Source organism: Equus caballus, chromosome 13 (assembly GCF_041296265.1).
Source record: "Equus caballus isolate H_3958 breed thoroughbred chromosome 13, TB-T2T, whole genome shotgun sequence".
In the NCBI taxonomy this organism is placed as follows: Eukaryota; Metazoa; Chordata; class Mammalia; order Perissodactyla; family Equidae; genus Equus; species Equus caballus.
Genome location: NC_091696.1, coordinates 2,052,595 through 2,073,018, shown reverse-complemented (window position 1 = coordinate 2,073,018; position 20,424 = coordinate 2,052,595). Strand labels below are relative to the sequence as shown.

The following is a 20,424-nucleotide window of genomic DNA, read 5'->3' as shown; positions in this document are numbered from 1 at the left end:
CAGGGAGCAATCGCCCACGCGCCACGGGACCAGGAGGCCCCGGCAAGGTACACTCGAGCTGAGCTTCCCTGCCGTGTGGGCTGGAGCCCAGGGCCGGGAGCGTGCCCCTGCAAGGAGGAACTTTCTCCCCATCTGCACCACCCAGGTGGTGAGCTTCCCATCACCGGAGGCATGCAAGCAGAAGCTAGGCAGGGGAGGAGCAGTGGGCAGCCGAGCCTGGGACAGGAGGCCAGGCTAATTGAATCCAGGAATTGAGGATTCCAGGATTCTGTCTTCTGGGGACAGACGATGCTGGAGCGGGGAGAGGAGGTCCCTGTGGTGAGATTCTGGACCCAGGAGGCCTATGGGACAGTGAAGGCCTCTAGTGGGGAGTCAGACCAGCCCAGACTTGGGACCTCATCCTCCTCTCCATTGCTGTGTGTCCTTGGAGCTCAGGCTCCCTCCTCTGAGCTGAATTTTCCATTCTCTCATGCAGAACACCCACCGCCCGCCAGGGGCTGGTCACCTCCTTGCTGCTGGGTCCCCACCCCGTGGAGCTGGTGTTCTGGGGAGGAGGACAGCACACAATGCTCCTCACGGCCTGTCGGGAGCGACAAAGCTACGCGAAAAATGGAGCCGGGCGCAGGGAGTTGGGACGGGCAGGGCCGGTGGCTTCATGGAGAAGGTGACATTCTGATGAGCATCGGGGAAGAACATTCCAGACAAGAGAACAAATAGCTCGAGCAAAGGCCCTGAGGCAGGAGCAGGCCTGCCCGCTCCAGGAACAGCACGGAGGCCGGCTGAAGTTGAGGGTGCGCAGGAAATGAATGGAGAGACGACACAGGCGAGAGGGTGGACAGACGAGCAGAGGACAGGACTGAGGATGGGCCCGGGGACCCTCCACTCCAAGGACAGGAGCTCACCACTTGGCAAAGGCTCCCTTCCCGCCACCGGTGTTCCCAGAAGAGGAAGGTGGGGCCAATGCCAGGGACAAAGGGCCGGGGCCAAGGGGCTGGGGGCCCCGGGGCTGGATTGACGGCCTCCTCTGACCCCAGTAGAGAAACCAGCCTTGTTGGGCATGGCCGAGACCCCGGCGACCAGCCAGCCGGGGGGTGGGACGGCCGGGATGAAAGGCCGGGAGAAAGGATTAGCCGTGGCCCCGAAGGCCACGCAGGGCGCCATGGCAACCGCAGGGCCACGCAGCAGTGGAGAATGGCGCTGTGTTAACACCGCGGCGGGGCGGCCTCCCCGGGCCGGGCTTGTTAACCAGCTTCCCGGGCGGGTGCGGCCCGACCCATTGACATGGAAATCCAGCCGGGCCAGCGGCAGCCCAGAGAGCCTGTGGGACCCTCACAGAGGCAGCCCGAGAGGGGCCCGCTGGGCGGAGGTGGGTTGAGAGTCACCGGCCAGGCACCCACTGGGGGTCTGGGGAGACCGGCAGGTGCGCGCCGTGGCTGGAGGCCACGTCGTCCCGGTAGGGTGGGGACCGGGACTCTGGAGGAGTGGGAAAGCCCCTCGCCAGCCCAGAGGTGCAGAAATGCCGGGGCAGGCCCAGGGAGCGGGGGGAGGCGGGCAGGTGTGTGAGCCCCTGTTGACATGGGCTGACAGCCAGCTGGTGGCCCCTCCCCACCTGGCCTCCTCCCAGGGCAGGGGCGGTTCAGGGGGGCTGGCACCCTAGGCTGGGCCTCAGTCTCCCCATCTGCAGAGGGCCCGGTGGTGGGCTGGGCGCTGGAAGCCACGGAGAGCCCCGGGGAGGGGGTGGGAGGACACTGAGGCCCGACAGGCAGGTGGCCCAGGCCTCCGAGCCTCATGCCTCATCCTAAAAGGGAGCAGAGTTGTGGGCTCAGCCCTGTCCCCTTTGGGAGGTGGCGAGTCTCCTGTGGGAGAAAGGAGCTGCCAGAGCTTGGGCAGAGGAAGGTGCTCCTCGGGGAAACTGAGGCTCAGGGTGGCGGTGGGGCCTGGGTGACTCCTTGTTCCTGCCGGGCACAGGGACCCCAAGCCTCAACACTGCCCACCAACCTTCTGCCGGAGGATGTCACCCACCAGCCCCCGGGCTCGGCCATCACACATGGTATCTTTTTACCAAAGAGTGGTACCCCCGGACACAAAGGGCCCCAGCCCTGGTCAGGACACCGGCTGGTGCCGCTCGGTCCCCTTGCCACCGGTGTTGGGTTTCCTCAGGGCGAGGCCCCAGCTGCACACAGCTGGCAGAGGGTGAGGGGCCGGGAACTTGAGAAGGCCGTGTCCCCCACAGCTCCCGGGGCGGGACCATAGGCGCCCATCGGAGCCTCGGGGCGGGCTGGCTGGGCCTCCCCCTTGTCCCCAACCCCCCAGCTGCCATCTGCTTCTGTCCTTCCTTAGGGGGAGAGAGGAGGGGCCACCCACATTCCTCTGCCCGCGGCCCCTCCCCACATCTGGGCTTCCCAAACCCCTTTCCCTCCTAGCAGGGTCTGGGAACTCCTCTGTACCCCGTACCTTCCCACAGGGGCCCGGAAGGCAGCGCCCCTCCCTGGCCGTGTCTGGGGACCCCAATAAAGAAGCGCTCAGAGAGGCAGCCCACACTGCCCTCACCTGGTCTCCCTGTGGGTCTGTGAGCTCGTCTGCCCTTGTCCCCCTGCAGCTCTGTGTCCTAACACCCACTGTGCCCTGCCTCAGGGGGCACCCTGCACTCCCCACACGGGGCTCAGGGAGGCCCAGGCACTGGGAGGGGTGGGGGAGAGCCACGGGGGGGAACAGGACGAGGGGCTGCGTCAGATGGGCGCCCCCGCCCCCTTCCTGCTCACCAGGTGGCATGGAGCCCTTCTGTGAGGAGGCAGACGGATCGGACCCTCTCCCACGGGCCCTGGGTGTGACCACAGCGGGAAGGAGGGAGTTGGGCAACAGAGACTGTGGGCCAGAGACTTGGGAGAGTGGGTCCCAGAGGAAAGTGCAGATGCCCCGGGCTGAGGTCCACATTGCAAGGCTCCTTCTTGTTGGTCCTCAGAGCAGTCTGGACATCCTGGAGGAGGGGGTCCTGGAAGCCAGGCCACTGCAGAGTGCATAGGAGTTTACCAGGCAGAGAAGGGTGTGTCGGCTGCAAGACTCGTTCTTGTTTTCTAAACTTCTCTGTGGGCCTGGCACTTCATTCACTCAACCAACATTTACTGAGCATCTGCCGTGTGCTAGGCCCCATGCTGGGCACGGGGACAGACAGTGATCCAGAGAGCACTGCCCCGACTCCCTCGCAGAGAGAGATTTTTGGCTGCTTACTGTGATGCCCAGGGATAAGGGGAGAGGGAAAGGAAGGACTGATCCACCCTGGGACAATGTTCTCAAAGGGGAAGCTTGCCAGGCATGGGGGGACGGTGTGTGCAAAGGTCCTGTGGCCAGAAGGCTGGAGTGTTTGAGGATTGGACAAGAGGCCAGTGGGGAACCAGGGCAGGGGAGCAGCTAGTCTGGGAGCTGAGGGACCACACCCTACTCTGTGAGAGGGAGGTGGCATGATGCTGTTGGCAGGGGGGAGTCTTACCGTTCTGTGTTCACCACCCAACAACCTGGCACCCATCCACGAGAACCAGAGCCTGGAGCGACTCAGGGTGGGGGCTTACAGTTACGGCTGAGGTGGGGGTGCACACGGGGGATGCTGAGGGCTGTGAGGGCCATGTTTGTGCAGGGAACACACGTGGGCACACGGGACCCAGGAACACAGTCACACGCAAAGATGCACGTTTAGAGCACACAGGGCCGGGCTGAGCAGAAACGCAGCCGTGAGCAGGCGTCCGCCCTGCCCCAGCCCCCAGCCCCCAGCGCACAGCAGCCGCGGCCAGCAGGGCGGGTCCCCTTTCTCCCCGGCCCCTCTCTCTGGCTCTTCAGCAAAGCAGTTGCTCGAAACTAATTGAATTTTCCGCCTGGGAAGGGCCTGGGGAGTAACGGCGGGTGGGGGCTGGGAAGAAGCTTGTTAACAGGTCGGGCCCTCCCCTCCCCACCCCTGCTCCCATGTCTCCCTCCCCCCAGCTCCTCCTCTCTGCAGTGGGGCGGAGCGGTCCGGCCCTGGTGGCTTGGGAACAATGGACCGACAGACAGGACGCAGCCCCCACCCTGGGCAGAGCCTGAGTGGATGAGGGGGGGGCCTGCCCTGTGCTCCGGTCCTGCTTGCCTACCTTGAGCCCCCAGGGTGGCTGGCGTGGCCCTCTGGGCTCCATTTTGCCCCCTGCCACGAAGAGAACTGGGATTGGGGTGGGGGGCATCCGCGCATACACCAGACTCCCTGACAGCTGATGTGGGGGCGCCCTTGGGGATTAAGGATGGTACCCACTGCCCAGATGCAAAGGCTGAGGCTCAGGCAGCCCCACGCACATCACTGGGCACCAGTGGGGCAGCGGGGGGCTGGTGCTCGGTGGAGAAAGGAGTGGGTGGGGGGCCCACTGCCCCAGAGTTTACCCCCAGTGTGCCCCTCCCAGCGCAGCACCCGTACTTAGAGTGCAAGCTCTGCAGCCGGGGACACGCACAAGTGTTTCCCGGGCATGTGCGTGCATGACGGGCAGGGGGCTGAGAGGGAGCAGCCTCGGGAGAGAGGAGGGGGCCTGTGACCCCCCCCTGCCAGACGCCCATCCTCGCCCACCAGCCTTTCTCTTTTTCTGGACCCCAGCCCCGTCCACGGCACCCCCCTCGAGAAAGTCCCAGAGGTGGACGCAGAGGAGAGCAACCCCGCCCTTCTATGCGCTGGCCCCGGAGCCCCATCAGCCTCCCAGGTGCAGTGGGGTGTAAGATGAGGGGGCCTCCTGCTCCCCTGGGACACAGGACAGCCCTGCACTCCCCTTCCCCATTAGACACCTGCCCCCAGCCCTCCTCGGGGTTCTGGGCTTGGGGCCCCTGTTGAGGGTTCTCAGGAGCCAGTGCCCGCCATGGGGGAGCAGAGATGGCAATGAGGGACTTCAGGCCCGGCGCCATCCAGGGGCTGGAGCTCTCTCGCTTCATCAGCGTGTGCAGGGGGCCCTTCTGTCGGGGCCCAGTGCTGTCCGGGCGCCTGTGCGTGGGGACGGGAATGAAAGACCGGGCTGTCTTGAGGGGAGAGCGGCCGCTGGGCCCAAGCTACAGATTCAGATGCCGAGGCCCTGGACTTTCCCTGTGTGGCCCAGGGTCACACAGACGGGGACCCAGAGTTGGGGTTCAGATCCTGCACTGGGGGTATTTCCCACAGCCCGACTCCTCCCCCGGGTCTGTAACTTGCGGGGTTCCCCTGCAGCAGGACTCCCTGGGGAGGTGACCGGCACACACCTAGCTGAGTCCCAGACATGGGGTGGAGGGTGTCCTGGCCCCCAAGAGACGCCCCTGCAGGCAGGGGGGGACCCAGAGTCTCGAGCTGTTGTCGGCCCAGCCCAGCCTGCCTCCCGCTGACCTCTGGGATGCCCGCCGGCACGCCGCCTCCCTTCCTGCCCCCATCAGGGGCCCCAGCCCATGAGGCAGACACACCCATTCCGGCCTCTCCCATGGCACGTGCCAGGGCCCTGCAGCAGCCTCTCAGGCCACGCGCGGGGTAGGGATCAAGTGGGAGCTTGTGGGGGCACGGAGCTGGCCGGGGGATGTGGGGTGGGCTTTGGGCACAGATGACATCACTGCCCTGCTGGGACCAAGGAGCATGAGATGTCTGCCAGCATCCGTTTTGTCTCAACCCAGCCCACTACTCACGCAGCCAGTGACCCATCCACCCGCCTGCCCACCTGTCACTCAGCACTCCTTCCTGAGGCCAGCTACAGACCCCAGGCAATGGGGGTCCCAGGCCCTGACCACACAGTGTCCTGGTCCTGGACCCCAGACTGGCCACACCTGAGCACTCAGGCAGGCAGACGGGCGAACGCAGGTCCTGGGGGGCACGCGTGGGAGTGGCTGCCTGGGCCGAGGTCACTCCCGATGGCCACCATGAGGCCTTCCCGGGTAGGAGGTCCCTCAGGCGGGGGTGTGTTTTGGGGGTGGGCACGAGGGCAGAGGCCTGGGCTTTTGGATCACAGGGCAGGGGCTCCGTGGCAGAGTGAGGCCCTGGGAGGGAGAATGTGGTTGGAGAGGGAGGGAGTGAGAGATGAAGAGACAGAGACAGTGAGAGACAGAGATAGTGAGATTCAGCGGAAGGGGAGTGGGCGTGAACAGGGTCCCCCGTGTGGTTGGGGCCCTGCCGAGGGGGCAGAGAGTCAAGACCCCCCTGGCCCGGCTGGCGGGGAGATAAGGAGGATGAGACCATGATAAGCAGGCCGTCTTGGCAGTCGAGACGCAGTACTCCTCATGGGGGCATTTTTTCCCCATCGAATCATCCTGGGCTTGGTCCAGGGTCCTCTCCTCGAGCCCTGGGGTGACCGACACTCCCCCTCGAGACGCCCCGAAGCCAGCAAACGGGCTGCAAGGGGCCTTTCCCACAGCCTCTCCCGGAGCTGGGGGCTCGGCCCTGCGCTAAGCTAGGAGGGGTGACAGGGAGCCGTGGGGCCCGGGAGAGCTTGCTCAGTCCTGCCTCTGTGCGTCCATTCGGGCAGCGGGTCCGCTCTGCGGCCGCCGGGGCTCTGCCTGAAGGAGGGGGGGCCTGGGCCAGAGGCGGGGAGGGGCAGCTATGGCCTCTGTCCTTGGAGATCCCCTGTCTGGGCAGGTGGGTGTGAGACAGGAAGCCATCTGTCTATGGGGAGGTGTGCTGACAACTGATGGTTCCAGGAAGGAGCTGGGAGGAAGAGGAAAAGTGAGCCAGGCAGGGTCTGGGAGGGGTTGGGCCTCCACCCTGTGCCCCCACCACATCCTCTGTGGCTCTCTGATCCACCCCCTCCTTAGCAGGCTGTCCCACGTGGACAGACAGATGGACAGAAGGGCATCTGAGTGGACGGATGGATGGGTGATGGAAAGGAAAGATGGAAGTTGGGACTGATGGATGGAGAGATGGATGGCGGATGAGTGATCAGATAAATGGATGAGTGGGTGGGTGGATAGACAAAAGGAAAGATAGGAAGATGGAAAGACAGATGGATAAATGCCTGCCTGGCTGACTGGACAGATGGACAGAAAACGCGTAGGTGGATAGATGGTCGGAGAAATGAAAGGATGAACGAGCAGATGGACAGATTGCAGAAGGATGGTACGGCAGGCAGAATAGTACCCTCATGTGTCCACGTTCTAAATCCTGGAACCTGAGAACATGCTACCGTATGTGGCAAAAGGGACTTGGAAGATGGGATTAAGCGAAGAATCTTGAGATGGAGACATTATCCTGGGTCATCTGGGTGGGCCCAGCACCATCACCGGGTCCTTGTAAGCAAAGAAGGAGATGTGATGACCGAAGCAGAGGAGGAGTGAGATCATTTCTGGCTCTGAAGATGGAGTCTGGGGCCACCAGCCAAGGAAGGCAGGCGGCTTCTAGAAGCTGGAAAGGGCAAGGAAACACGTTCTCCCCTAGAAACCCCAGAAGCAGTGCAGCCCTGCTCACCTTGATTTTAGCCCGTAAGACCCATCTCTGATCCCAGAACTGTAAGATGACAAATTTGTGTTGTTCTAAGCCACTAAGCTTGTAGTAATTTATTACAAGAGCAGTAGGAAACTAATACAGATGGACAGAAGGACATTGGGTTGGTGGGTGGACGGATGGTCATAAGGATAGAAATATGGATGGATGGGTGGATGGGTGGACGGGTGGGTAGATAGGTGGGTGGATGGCCAGAAGGATAGATGTGTAGATGAATGAATGTGTAGATGGATAAATTGGAGGGTGGGTGGGTGGGTGGATGGTCAAAAGGATGGAAGGATGGCTCATTGGGCTTATTCCTTAGATTTGCACTTAGATGAACCCTGGTTCCGCAGGCTGAGTGGAAGACCCCTGGCTGAATGGCTAAGCAAAGGTCAGAGTCTAGATGCCCCCAACCTCCAATATAACCACAAGCCCCAGCACCTGTAAGATAGGACCTAGGACATGAACATCAGAGCTTACTAAGATGGACATAGAAACACCCAGAAGACAGTCTATCACGGGCCCTGGTCCAGGTCCACGTGGAACCCAGATGGCCCTTGTTTGGAGGGTGGTTGGGGTTTAAGGGCAGAAGCACAGAGGGGGGCCCCATCCCCTTCCTCCTGTGGTCCTGGTGGCCAGCACCTCTGCCCCCCGGCAAGGGTGGCCTGGTGGGGTGAGGCAGAGGCCCACCTCCAGCTGAGCTGACACTGCAGACCCCACGTGCCTTCCTCGGCCCACCCCCATGTGGCACCTGCATGCACATGCATGCACACAGACATGCACATACTCTCACGTGGACAACACATGGCAGCAGGCAGAGGGGGTGATCTGCCCCGAACTGTGACCTTGGCCAGGTCCCTGGTCTTCCCTGGGTCTCAGTCGCCCCATCTATGGACTGAGGGGCCTTGGGCTCTGCTTTGGGGGCCAACGACAGGGAATGAGGTGGGGGGGAGTGTGGGGGGATGGGAGGGCCTGGGGGGGTGTCATGCCGAGGGAGGCTGAGGCCGGGCGTGGGTGGGGTGTCCGAGCTGGCCGTCCTGGCCCTCGCTCATGTTTCTGACCACCAGGCTTCCTCCCCCGCGCCCCTCTGGGGAGGGACCGTAATTAACTTCTTCCTGTTCAGATCAGGAGTCCATTTCCAAAAACACATTTCGAAGGATTATTTTGCAAAGGAAATGTTTTTGAAAGCATCTCGTGTCCCGTCCCAGCCTGGGGAAGTGGGAGCTGCAGTCAGAGTAGGGGCGGGGCGGGCGGGGCCTGGTGACCCTGCTGGCCGGGGTGAGCCGGCCGGCCCTGGGCCCTGAGCCCCCGTCTGGAGCGGGGATGGGGGCGCTAGGCGGGGAGATGGTCTTCACTTCCTCCTCGCCCACTCAGGCTTTCCCTCCGCCTCCCCCGGGCCCCCGGCTGTCTCTGGGACCTGTTGCACCCTTTCACCGGGGCGATCGGCTGCCCCTGGAAACCCTCGGCCTGGCTGTCTCACGGCCAGGCACTCCCAGCCTCGCCTCTCAACCCGGCCCTCTCTGGTCCTCCGAAGGTGCCCTCCTGCAGGACACCTCGCTGTGGCCCGAGGGCCAGGCACCCTCCAGTCAGGTGGGCGCCCACCTCGGTCCACCAGCCCCTCCCATGTTCCGCTGCTCCCTGGCCACCTCGTGGGTGCTCACCCCTCCTGGAACTTGGCCCTCACTCCCGCCTCCCCGGCCCACACAAGACCCTGGTCACCACCGGAGTTAGACGCAAAAGTGTTTTTTCTCCACTTTTATTTTCTTTCCACGTTGCAAAATTCCCACGTCACGAATCAGAGCCTGGAAGGCGGCGTGGCGGGGGTGGGGCCACGGCCAGGGGTCGTTTCACAGCCGGATGTTTTCAGAGGGAAACGCCTCTCCCCCTCACTGTGAGACGTGGGCTGGGGACACCCAGACCCCGCAGAGCCAGGCCTGACCCTGACCCTGCACATGGCTGCCCGCCTCCCCACGGCCTCTGCTCCCCGCATCATTCACCTCGTCCATTGTGGCCTCCCAGCACATAGTGAGCAGGTAGTGTTTGTTGAATGAATGAATGATGGATGAATGGATGGATCATGTGGACCAGATGAGGATCTTGCATTAAAGACACTTTAATCTCAAAGACCACCCTTCAGTCCCCACCTCCCAGAATCCCAGGCTGGGCCCTGGGGCGGGGAGGGCCAGGTCCCCCAGGCAGCCCCTCTCTGCCTCAGTTTCCTCACCCCGGCCCTTTAGGTGCCAGCCCACCGTGGCTCTCCCCTGCCCTGCTGCTCCTCAGGCTGGGGAAATTCCACAGGCTCGGCCAGTGCTGGCCACGCAGCTCAGAGGACAGTTCCCAACGCCCTGGGTCCCCAGGGCAGGGGGAGGAACGTTGTGTCAGAGCCTGCTGGCCGGCGGGGAGGGAGTGGTGACCAAGTGTGTGAAGGACGCAGAGGGAAACGTGCCCGGCCAGCCATGTCCTCACTTGCCACTCTTGTGCTGTGGTCCTCAGACAAGTCACTTGGCCTCTCTGAGCCTCACTTTCCCCTCTGGAAAAACAGGGAGGCTAGGAGACAAGTCCTTCGGACCCTCTGAGGCCCTGTGGGGCCCGGCCTGGTCAGACGGGGCCCCTGGTGCCGTGGGGGCCGCAGCCCTGGCGCTGGCCGTCCATCCAACCAAGACTTCCGTTCATCCGGCCACCGGTCAGACCCCAACTCAGGGGTGCAGGCCCCTCCCTACTCTGGAGGCCCACCTGGCCGGGGGTGTCTGGAGAAGAGGGTCCCTTCCAAAGGGGCCGGGGACCCCCAGTCTGGGGAGGGCATTCGCCTGACCCTCTCTCTCTGCCCCTTTCCCTGACTCTGTTTCTCTGTGGCCTCTAGGGTCTCTGTCCACCTCCTGGTCTTTCCAGGCCGTCTCCTTCCCGTGCCCCTCCCGGCTCCCTGTGTCCCCCCGCGTCCCGTTCCCAGCCCCCCTGCGGGGCCCAGTGCGCTCACAGCTCCGGGTTCTGGCGCCCGCCCCTTCGCAGATGTCCTGGAACTGTGCGAGGTTATTTTGGGAGCTGGCGGCTCCCCTGAGCCTTTCCCGAAGGTCTTGGCGGAGTGGTCGAAGCCAGCGGGGGATCAGCTCCGGCGGGCGGGGACATGCGGCGGCTGGCCCCACGGGGCCGCGGGGAGCGTGGTGTGGGGACACGGCACAAAGTGATGACCGCCCGAGTCCGAGGTGGGGGAAGGGCTGGGGGATCCATGGCCATGCTGGGCCAGAGGCGCCCGAGACCAGCTTGTTCCCCACACTAATGTCCCCAGCCCTTAGGGGGACCTGGAGCCTCCTCACGTGGCCCAGTGCCAGCCCGTGCCACTCATGGGTGTGGCCTCAGCTCACCTCCACGACCTCACATCACACCACCCCCCTCCACTCCCACCCTCCAGCCACCCAGCTCCCTTGCTGCTCCTACCTCAGGACCTTTGCACGTACAGTGCCCTCTGCCTCAGTCGTTCTTCTCGGGTCTCCTGGGCCAGGTCTTTCTCCACCTGAGATCTCATGGCAGCAGTCACGTCCCTGAGGGCCCCCATCCCTGTTCCTGATGAAATACCGCCCCGTCCCTTCCCGCCCGCGCTGGCCCGCAGAGATAGAACACAGCGCAGAGGCAATGGTAATGTTCCTGGTGGCCACGTTAAAAAAAGATGTTTCAAACAGGTGGAATTAATTTTAATAACATTTTATTTAACCCAATATATCCAAAAGATTATCATTTTAACATGTAATCAAGATAAAAACTATGAATGGGTTATTATTATTTTTTTTTCGCAGTAAGCCTTCTAAATCTGGTGCTTTTTTTATACTCCCGTCTCGATTCGGACATTGCAGGTGGTCCGTGTCACGTGCGCGGTCAGTGGCCACTGACCGGGACTGCGCAGCTCTATGCTACTGTGCTTTGACTTTTTCCTGGCACGAGCCGCCATCTGGAACCCTCCAGGTGTTTCTCGGGCTATCGCTCATCTCGCACTTCAGCCCGTGCTCGGTCCTGCTCCTCGCGACGCCACGAGCTCTGTCCACGTTTGGGAACGAGGAACGGAAGGCTGCGGGGGTCTTTCTCCCCCTCCCCTGCCTCACATCCATCTGGGGGCGGGGGTCACGGCCCCAGGTCACAGAGCAGCGCGCAGAGGTCCACTCAACCCACGGCTGGTGTCCTGCGTCCCCTCTGGCCGTCCCTGACTCTGGCCGGGCGCTGGGGGCGGGGGCTCCCGGGGTCCTTGGGCTCCAGCATCTCAGGCCAGCTTCAGGGCGGCTCCGGGATCCCCCAGCCACTTTCTCGTCTAATTGGATTCCCGGCTCTTCCTTCCTCAGCTCCAGGCCGCCGCTGAGACTGTTTGTGAACCTGCACAGCCCGCGTCCCTGGAGGCGGCTGGAGCCCCGTGCCCGTCTGGAGAAATCATCACGGTCCCCTCTCCAGGCCAGATGTCAGCCGGCCGCTCCGTCCTGCCCCGCGCTGCTCAGCCCAGCTGGCCCCCAGCCCCCACCCCGCCACACAGGCCTCCCGCCGGCTCCTGCGCCTGGCCGGTGGCCCCAGGGCCCTGACACGGCCTTTCTGGTCGGCCTGTCCAGGTGAGTTGTGCTTCCTCAAAGATGGCTGCCATCACGGGTTTAGTCGCTGCTGGTTTGGGGTCAGCCTCTGCCAGGTCCCAGCCCGCCCTGCCCAGGGAGCCCTCTCCCTCAGCCTGGGCCCCCCAAAGTGGCACCACCAAGGGCGTTTGGAGTCTCTTGGGCACATCCTTTGAACCCGGCTCCCGCAGCAGCGACTCACGGGGGAAACATGGGCCCTGCCCACGGCGGCCTCAGTGTCTCCATCAGTAAGGTGGGAACAGAAGCCCTCGCCGGGCAGGGCCGGGGACAGACGTGAATGCTCCGTGACGACTGCAAAGAGAGGGGCCCTTGTTAACAGCGCTGAGCCGGGGAGCGCAGCTGTGGCAGCTGGGAGAACGGAGCTGGGGGGGATCTGGGGGAGGTTCTGTCCTGTCCCCAAATCCCGGGCCCACCTCTACAGGGGAGCGGAGAGGGCTGCCAGCCCCGCCGGCCAGTGGCCCCGTGAACCTGGGCCAGCTGCATCTCCCCTTTGAGCCTCAGTTGCCGCGTCTGTAAAATGGGAGGTGAAGTCCACCGGGGTGATAGTGCCCCCCCCAGCCCGGCAGGGTCGTGAGAACTGGGGGCTGAGGCCTGGCCTGACGTGGGCCCTGCCCTCCCTCCGGGGGAGCCCCTGTCTGGGCCGGGCTCCATCGGCTGCCCCAGGCTCCAGGCCGGGGGACGGAGAAGCACCGGCCTCAGCCGCCTGGCGTGGCGTCTCAGCGGCCTGGACCGCCCGCGGCCCCACCTTCGCGTCCCTCCTTTGGGCCAAGGCCAGCCTTGCTTCCGTCCCCGGCTGAGCACAGGGGCGCTGCACACTGTCCCACTTGGCAACCTCAGAGGGAGAAACTGAGGCCCAGAGAGGGGCAGGGCTCTCGGCCCGTCCGAGGCAGGTGGGGCTGCTGTGGTTTGCGGGGCCCGGAGGGAAAGGCGTGGGGCAGGAGGGCAGCCCCAGGAGGCGAACCGGCGGGGTCCCCGCAGGAGGCGGGCCGGGCCGACGTCAGTGTCCTTCGGCCCGTGCCAGCGAGAGGGGCGGCATCAGAACTGGCAGCTGCTGTGTGGCAACGACTCCAGTAAAAGCTTATCGGCCCCCAAATGCCCCCAAGTGAGCAGATTCTCTGGGCGATAAGAGACTCCAGGGCGGGAAGCATGAGACCCAGACAATGGCCGGGCATGGAGTGGGCGGCTGGGCCAGGAACAATGCCAGGCCCAGTTAGGGAGGGGAGGGGTGCCTGGCAGGGGAGGCCCGGCAGGGCTGGGCCCAGGCAGGCAGCAGAGGTAGGGGGAGAGATGTCTTCCATCCCCATCCCGGCCCTTTGCACATCCACAGCTCTTCCCTCCCCAGGGCCTTTGCACATGCTGTTCCAGTTGCTGTCAACACTCCTCCCCTACCCCTTCTTCTGGTTAGCCCCTCCTCTTCTGGGCTCGGCTCAAATGTCACCTCCTCCAGGAAGTATCAGGCCAGTGCCTCCTGTCCACGATTGTCACGCCCCACATCTTCTCTTCAGAGCTTTTATCGCATTGATAATTCAGTGATGTGATGCTGAATTTGTCATTTAATGTCTGCCCCCATCCCCTCCAGACACCGGGAGCTCCGTGAGGGCTGGGACTGTGTCTGTCTGTCTGTCCGTCTGTCTTGTGAACCACAGCTCAGGGCCTGCCACATAGTAGGCAGGATATTTGCTGAGTGAGTGCGTGGGAGCCGGTTGCCTTCCGCCATGGGCGCCGTGGGGATGGTACCTGGCCTGGCCCAGGAGGGAGCGACAGGGCCCCTGCACAGCACTGAGTGGGCAGTCGGGGCTCAGCCGGTCAGCGACAGCGGTTACGGCCAAGGGACGCTCCCTGGCTCGCTCCACATCTCCCTTCCCCGAGCCTGGGGCCTCCGTCTGCCCCAAGTGGCAGGGTCATTGCATTTTCTTGAGTACCTACTGTGTGCCAGGAGCTGTGCGGGTGGGGGCCCTGAGGGTCCAAGGCAGCAGCTCCTGGCACGCAGTAGGGCCTCAGTGAATGGCTCGGATTGAACATGACCTCGGTCCAGAGGGAGGGACCCACTGAGGCGTTAGGGGAGACTGAAGTGAGCTCTGAGAGCGTGGGGCTCTAATGGGCGGGTGGTGACCGGGGCAGCTGTTAGAGGCCGTGGAGGGGACAGGGGAGGGAAGCGTGAGGGCGTGGGGGACACTGCATCCTCTCCTCGGAGCTCCGCGCCCCCTGCTCTGCCCGTGCTGGTCCCCAGCAAGCCCCTTGCCTCCTGGGCCTCAGGTTCCCCACCTATGCGATGGTGGCATGGTGCTTTCAAACCGCCCTCTCTCTGCCTGCTGACCCAGCGGCACGCCCAGCCACGGCCCCAGCGGCGGGGAGAGGAGCGAGCGGCTGTGTGCCAAGGCCACCAAGCGCCCCGGCGGGGGAGAGCTGGCCCGAGGCCGTGCGTCCTTCTTGCCGAGTGGGGGCTGAGAATTTCCGAGCTGACCTCACCCTCAGCAGGCGGTTCCAGATGTGGGTGGGGAGCAGGGTGGGGGGGGTCCCAGGAGGGTTTGGGATGCTGGGGTGGGGGGGTCTCTGAGGGCTGCCTGGCCCAGCCTAAGACCCCTGACAGCCAGGGCCCGGCACCCGGAATTGCCCACTGGTGGGCCAGGCTGGGTGCTCGCGCTGGGGTCGGGGGCTGGAAAGAGCACTGAACTGGGAGTCCAGAGGCTGTGCTCCCATCCTGATACGGCTGCCCCTCATCATGGGCTCTGGGGAAGATTTCTTCCGTCTGAGCCTCAGTTTCCTCATCACTCAAGTGGGTGCAATGACACCTGGCTCCAGGAAGCCCATGAAAGCTGGGCTGGCCTCCCAAAAAGATGGGGCAACCCTCGTCAAATTGTCCCAGGGGACTTATGCCCAATGCCCCTGGAGCCACCAAGGTGCGTCAGAGCCTGCCTGACGTGGACGCCCCGGCGGCCGGGCCCTGCCTCCAGCACGGTCCTGCCTCCTGGTGCTGAGCTCAGCCACCTTGTTCTTGCTCTTCCAGCGACCTGAAGGCACCCTTCCCTGCCACCTTCAAACTCCTACTCATTCTTCTAGACCTGCTTTAGGTGCCTCCTCCTCTAGGAAGCCAACTGTGATAACCCCTTCTCCTGGGCCTGGTGAGGGGCTCCATGTCTGGGGACAGACTGCTGGGTTTAAATCTTGGCTTTGTTACTCCACAGCTGTGTGACTTTGGGCAAGTCACTTGACTTCTCTGTGCCCTTCCATTCTTCTCTGTTAACCAGTGATCACAGTTCCGCCCTCCCGGTGTTGTCGGGCGCAGTACGTGTGATGACGCACGAGGAGAGCTCAGCTGAGCACCCGGCACAGAGGGAGCACTTGGGGGACAGGGTTAGTCCTGTGCCACGAGGCGGGATTTACCTCCCGGGCATCTCTGAGCGCCAGCCCCAGGCTGGGCACCGCCTGGTGACGGAGGCCCCCGGGGCTGAGGCTGGGCCTTGGAGCCAGGCGGCCCTCCTGCTGCAGCTCCTCGGGCCGAGCTGGGTGGAGACCCACCGCCTCTCTGGGAGCCGAGAGAGTCAACAGCCGGGGGCGAACCCGCACATCCGGGAGGGACAAGGGCGGGCCGGCGGCAGGTCTGTGCACTCCCCGCCTGGCTGGCCGGCAATGCAGGGTGGGGCACTGCCCACGGCGCCACCCGCCCCTGAGGCTCGGCTGGGGTCCCACCTGGCCTCCATGACGTTGGGTGGGCCCGCGGGGCTGGCTGGCCGGCCACATGGGGCCCCGTGTCCCCCTCCATCCCCTAGCCCGGATTGGCCTCCTTGGCCGCCCTAGTGGCTGAGCGCTTTGGCGGCTCCAGGCTCCCGCCCTCATGGGTGAGTTTCCAAAGCCGCAGGCCCTGTCGGGCGTGCATTGCTGCCAGCGACAAGTGTCACCTTGTAGGCAGAGGCCCAGAGTCCGCTCTGTCCTGGCTGGGCCTCCTAAGACCCCCAGGCCGCCATGGATGGGCCAGGCTCACGCCCCTCCCTGCCCCACAAGGCCTCCCAGCTCTCTGCAACCACCCCACTGCCCAGACGGGAGGCTGAGGCTCGGCAAGGTCCCGCTGCCCGACTCGGGGTCCCTCCGGCCTCCTCGCCCTAGGCAGCAGATGGGGCGCCCGTCCAGCGAGTGTGGGGCTCAGCCCACCCACTGGCCCCCGACGCCCAGCAGGGGCTCTAGGCAGCCGAATCTGGCGGCCCCTCCCAGTGACTCCTGCAGACCCCACAGTGAGGAAACAACAGCCCAGGTTCCTGTGTCCAGCCAGGGCTGCGGCCGCCTGGGCCGTCCTCCCCTCACCCCCCAGGGACGGGCACCAGGGGCAGAGGTCACAGAGTAGAGCAGGGCTGCTGAGTCCAGCGTGCAGCTGGGAGAATGGAGGCCCAGGGGTCACCAGCTTGAGGTCGCCCAGTCAGTGGGAAGCGTGCTCTGACGCCTGACTGCGTGCTCTGCCCGGCACTGGGCCCTGGGCACTGGCCAGAGGCCAGGCTCCGTGTCCCCACCCAGAAGCTGACGCTAGGGCTGCCCAGCACCGGCACCCACTGGACAGGGGGCAGGACAGGGAGGCGGGAGGCCGGACTGGGCTTCACCCTCCTGCTGGGCCACGGCGGCGGGGCTCCCCTCTCTGCCTCTCTCGGGGAGGGAGGTGCCAGGCGGCTGCAGCCTGCGGGCCCCCGGACGGCCTGGCTGGGTTGCAACGTGGATGTGCAGGGCAGGCTGGTGTCTGAGCCGGGACAGCACAGGCTTGTCGTGCGGCAACTCCACTGCCCAGGACTGCCCCCTGCAGGCCCCGTCAGCCCTGCCCCGAGCCAGCAGGGGAGGACAGCACCCAGGGGCCCAGCCTCTGCATTGCCCTGCCCACCAGTGGGCAGTCAGGGCCATCTCCACGTCCCCTCTCGGCCTTGGCATCCCCCCCACAAACTGATCAGGCAACACTGGTCACCAGCACACAGGGAGAGGCCAGCGGGCACCCACCAGGGGCTCAGAGGGAGGAATGGGGCCCTAGGGAGCAACGGGGTGGCGTGAGGCTGGCAGTCCTGGCCCATCACCCCCGGGGCCTGGGGGGCGTCTAGGGGCCTGGGGGCCAGAGAAGTCGCCATCATGGAGACACACTGGCAGGGAAACAGCACGGGGCACCCGGGGGCCACACACACTGGCACTCACACACACCTCTCACATGCACAGACACACGTATCCACACACACTTGCTCGCCTTTACACAGCCACAAGGTCCCACGCTCACTACACTCTCACAGCACACTCACATGCACACTCAGTGCATACAGCATGCTCATTGCACACTCACAGCACGCTCACTCACACTCACATGCACACTCAGTGCATACTCACAGCATGCTCATTGCACACTCATGGCACGCTCACTCACACACTCACGGCATGCTCACTGCACACTCACTTGCACACTCACAATGCACTCATGCATCCTCACCCACGCCCACTGAACGCTCACTGCACACTCACCGCACTCTCATGTGCACACTCACCTCACGATCACGGCACACTCATGGTGCGCTCACTCGCACACTCACACACGCACGCTCACCCACGCCCACTGAATGCTCACATGCATGCTCACTGCACACTCACCGCACTCTTACGTGCACACTCACCTCACGCTCACAGCACACTCATGGCGCGCTCCCCGCGCAGGGCGGCCGTGGCGCTCTGCCTGGCCTGCCTGCTCTGGGCCGCCTCACCATCCAGTCAGGAGACCTGTGCGCCCCACCTGCCCCCCCAGCCCCCGCCCCCGCTGGCCCCGCCCGGCCCGCTCTGGGGTGAGGTACCAGCTCGGGTGGGGACATTGGGGGTGGGAAGGGCCCCCGGGCCGCCCTGAGCCCTGGAATGCGCTGACCGCAGCGCCCCCTAATCCCTGCACAGCGGCCGGAGCGCGGTGGTGAGGGGAGGCCGGGTGGGGCTGGGGACACAGGCTAGAGGCCCCAGGGGGGCAGACGGGACCCCCGAAGGCCAGGGCAGGTGGGTGGGCTGCCTCCGCGCCCCCGGCTTGCCTGACCAGACGGTAGGGCTGGTCCCTGGCCCTGGAGGACAAAATGGGGCCGAGGGCTGCGCCCCTCCTGCCAGAACGGGGCCAAGCTGCTCCCGGGGTCTGAGGGTCCCGCGGGCGCGGCAAAGTGGGAGAGCCAGACCCACCCCTCAGGGACTGCTGGCCGGGGGCACCCATTCCTGATGCTCGAATGGAGGACCTGCAGGGGGGCTGAGGGTGGAGGGAGGAGGCGGGGTGGGGAGGGCACAGGGATCGTCATGCCATCCCAGGGTGGCCCCCCCCACCGCCCCGCACGCCCGCCTATATCCCGGCTCGGCCGCTCAGCTGCAGCAGAAGCTGGCGGGATGGCGCTGCAGGTGGGTGCGGCCTGGGCCCGTCCCCACCGGGCTGTCCCCTCCCCACGCCCGGGCAAGGGCTCGGGGCCAGCAGCGGCCACCCTGTCCCGCCATGTGGGGAGGGGACCTGGCGAAGGGCAGACACGGGGGGCGGGGGCCGCAGGCTGGTGGGGCCTCAGGACAAGCGGGGTCCACACGGGTAGGAGGCCGTGACTCAGTGGCTTCTGTCCCCCTCTTTCGCCTGCAGTTTGAAGCCTTCTGTGCTGCGGGCCTGGTCCCGGGCTGGAACCTGCTGGTCCAGGGACACTCGGACTCCGGAGAGGACAAGTAAGGGACCCCGCCCTCCCCAGGGGGCCGCTCCTTGGCCTGGGGCAGGGGGTGATGACCCCCGGCTGCAGCTCTCATGACCCCCATGATGCCCCCTCCCCAGGTTCGAGATCAACTTCTTGTCCGAGAAGGGGGACATCGTCTTCCACATCAAACCCCGGTTCTCCAGCGCCACCATGGTGGGCAATGCCTTCCAGGGCGGCCGCTGGGGCCCCGAGGAGGTGTCCAGCGTCTTCCCGCTGGTGCTAGGGGAGCCCTTTGAGGTGATGGGAGCAGGGGGAGGCCCATGGAGGGGGGATGCCTGTGGGGAGCGGGGAGGTCTGTGGGGGTGGGGTGGGTGTGGCCCATCAGCAGGGAGGCCAGGCTTGGGGTGCCTGTGGAAGCATCGGGGTGCCCCACTGCTGTGTGGGAAGGATACTGTAGTAGCTGGGCTCCTGTGTCTCCAGCTTCCAGCAGCACTGCTGTCCCTGCCTGGGACCCATCAGGGAGGGGCTTGCTGGATGTCCAGGTCACCGGGCCAGCGCAGAAGTCTCCCTGATGGGTCTGGGTGGGTGCGACGGGATGCCCACCACCCTGGGCTGCCTCCTAGGAGAGGGGAGCTCGGTGCTCCCGTCTGCAGCGGGCCTGCATGGTGGGGGGTGGTCCACGTGGTGGGGGGACCCTCGGGCCCCCAGCTGTGCTTCTGGGCCTCAGAGAGCAGGCCGGGGCTCGACGCAGGACCAGGCTGCGGCTCCACGGCAGGGCCGCGGATCACTGGCCTCTGTCCCCAGATGGAGGTCAGCTCAGACGCGGAGCACTTCCACGTCCACGCCCAGGAGCACAAAGTGCTGCAGTTTGCGCACCGCCACAGGCCGCTGGCGGCCATCACCCGGGTGCAGGTGCTGAGTGACCACCGCCTGGCCCAGGTGGAGCTGGCCAGGAGAAGCCTGAGCTGGGGGTAATGTCCCTGCCCGTGCCGCCCGGCCCTGCCCCCCACCAAAGCGAGGACTTTACTGTGCATCCTTGTCCCTGGGACCCCATCGGCCGGGAGGGGTGCTGTTGGCTTGGTCCTCCCGCCCGGCTCCTCCGCCAGCCAGTGGGAGCAGTGTTCCCTGTCCACGCCTGACCCCAGTGTGTGCCCAGGGTGGGGCTGGTGCTGAGGCGGGCGTCTCGATGCTTGCAGGGATGGGAGCTACTGAGCTGTGTCCGAAATCCCAGGAGCGAGCCTCGGCCATTGGCCACCCCACGTCCAGTGGAGCCCACCCTGGGGAAGTTGTGGGGAGGGGTCTGTGGTTCTGGGCCTCCCACTCCAGCTCCAGCTTCAATAAAGTCTGAGCAGGCTGCAGGAGCTTGGCTGCTGTGAGAGGCCATGAGGCGGGGTCGGGGGTGGACACAGGATTGTGGGGAGCCCCCCTCCCTGGGCCAGAGGGCCCCAGCCGGTCCTCACCCGGGACCACAGGGCTCCCACCCCTCCAGCTCGGCCCTCGGGAGTGCATCTCGCCCAGTCCAAGATGGTCGGCTGGGAGGTCCTGCAGCCCCCTCCTCGCCCTGCTTCCTGCCAGGCCGGGGGAGGGAAGAGGTCTTTCCTGTTGCTCCTCATCCCACCTGGGAGTGGGACTGCTGCTGTCCTGGTCCCCTCCTGGGGGCGGGGGAGGAAGGGAGGAAGGCCTGGGGGCCACGTGGGGGGAGGGAGCACAGCTGGGGGTCCGCCCAGCCCTGGTTTTAGAC

The 20,424-nt window shown here is 65.0% G+C and overlaps 1 protein-coding gene across 2 annotated transcripts; it reads left to right on the top strand.

The window, feature by feature from the left end:
* Positions 1-1,183: 1,183 nt before the first annotated feature.
* GRIFIN (galectin-related inter-fiber protein) lies at positions 1,184-20,043 on the top strand. 2 transcript variants are annotated; one of them, XM_070230662.1, is made up of 6 exons: positions 1,184-1,366; positions 11,758-12,015; positions 18,638-18,717; positions 18,821-18,980; positions 19,488-19,654; positions 19,880-20,036. In XM_070230662.1, exons 4-6 carry the CDS (start codon positions 18,894-18,896, stop codon positions 19,893-19,895), a joined length of 270 nt encoding a protein of 89 aa, XP_070086763.1. In that variant the 5' UTR covers positions 1,184-1,366; positions 11,758-12,015; positions 18,638-18,717; positions 18,821-18,893; the 3' UTR covers positions 19,896-20,036. The 2 variants fall into 2 exon arrangements, with proteins under 2 accessions (XP_070086763.1, XP_070086764.1); XM_070230663.1 differs by lacking the exons at positions 1,184-1,366; positions 11,758-12,015 and adding an exon at positions 15,316-15,632 and having other exon boundaries at positions 19,880-20,043.
* Positions 20,044-20,424: the final 381 nt, after the last annotated feature.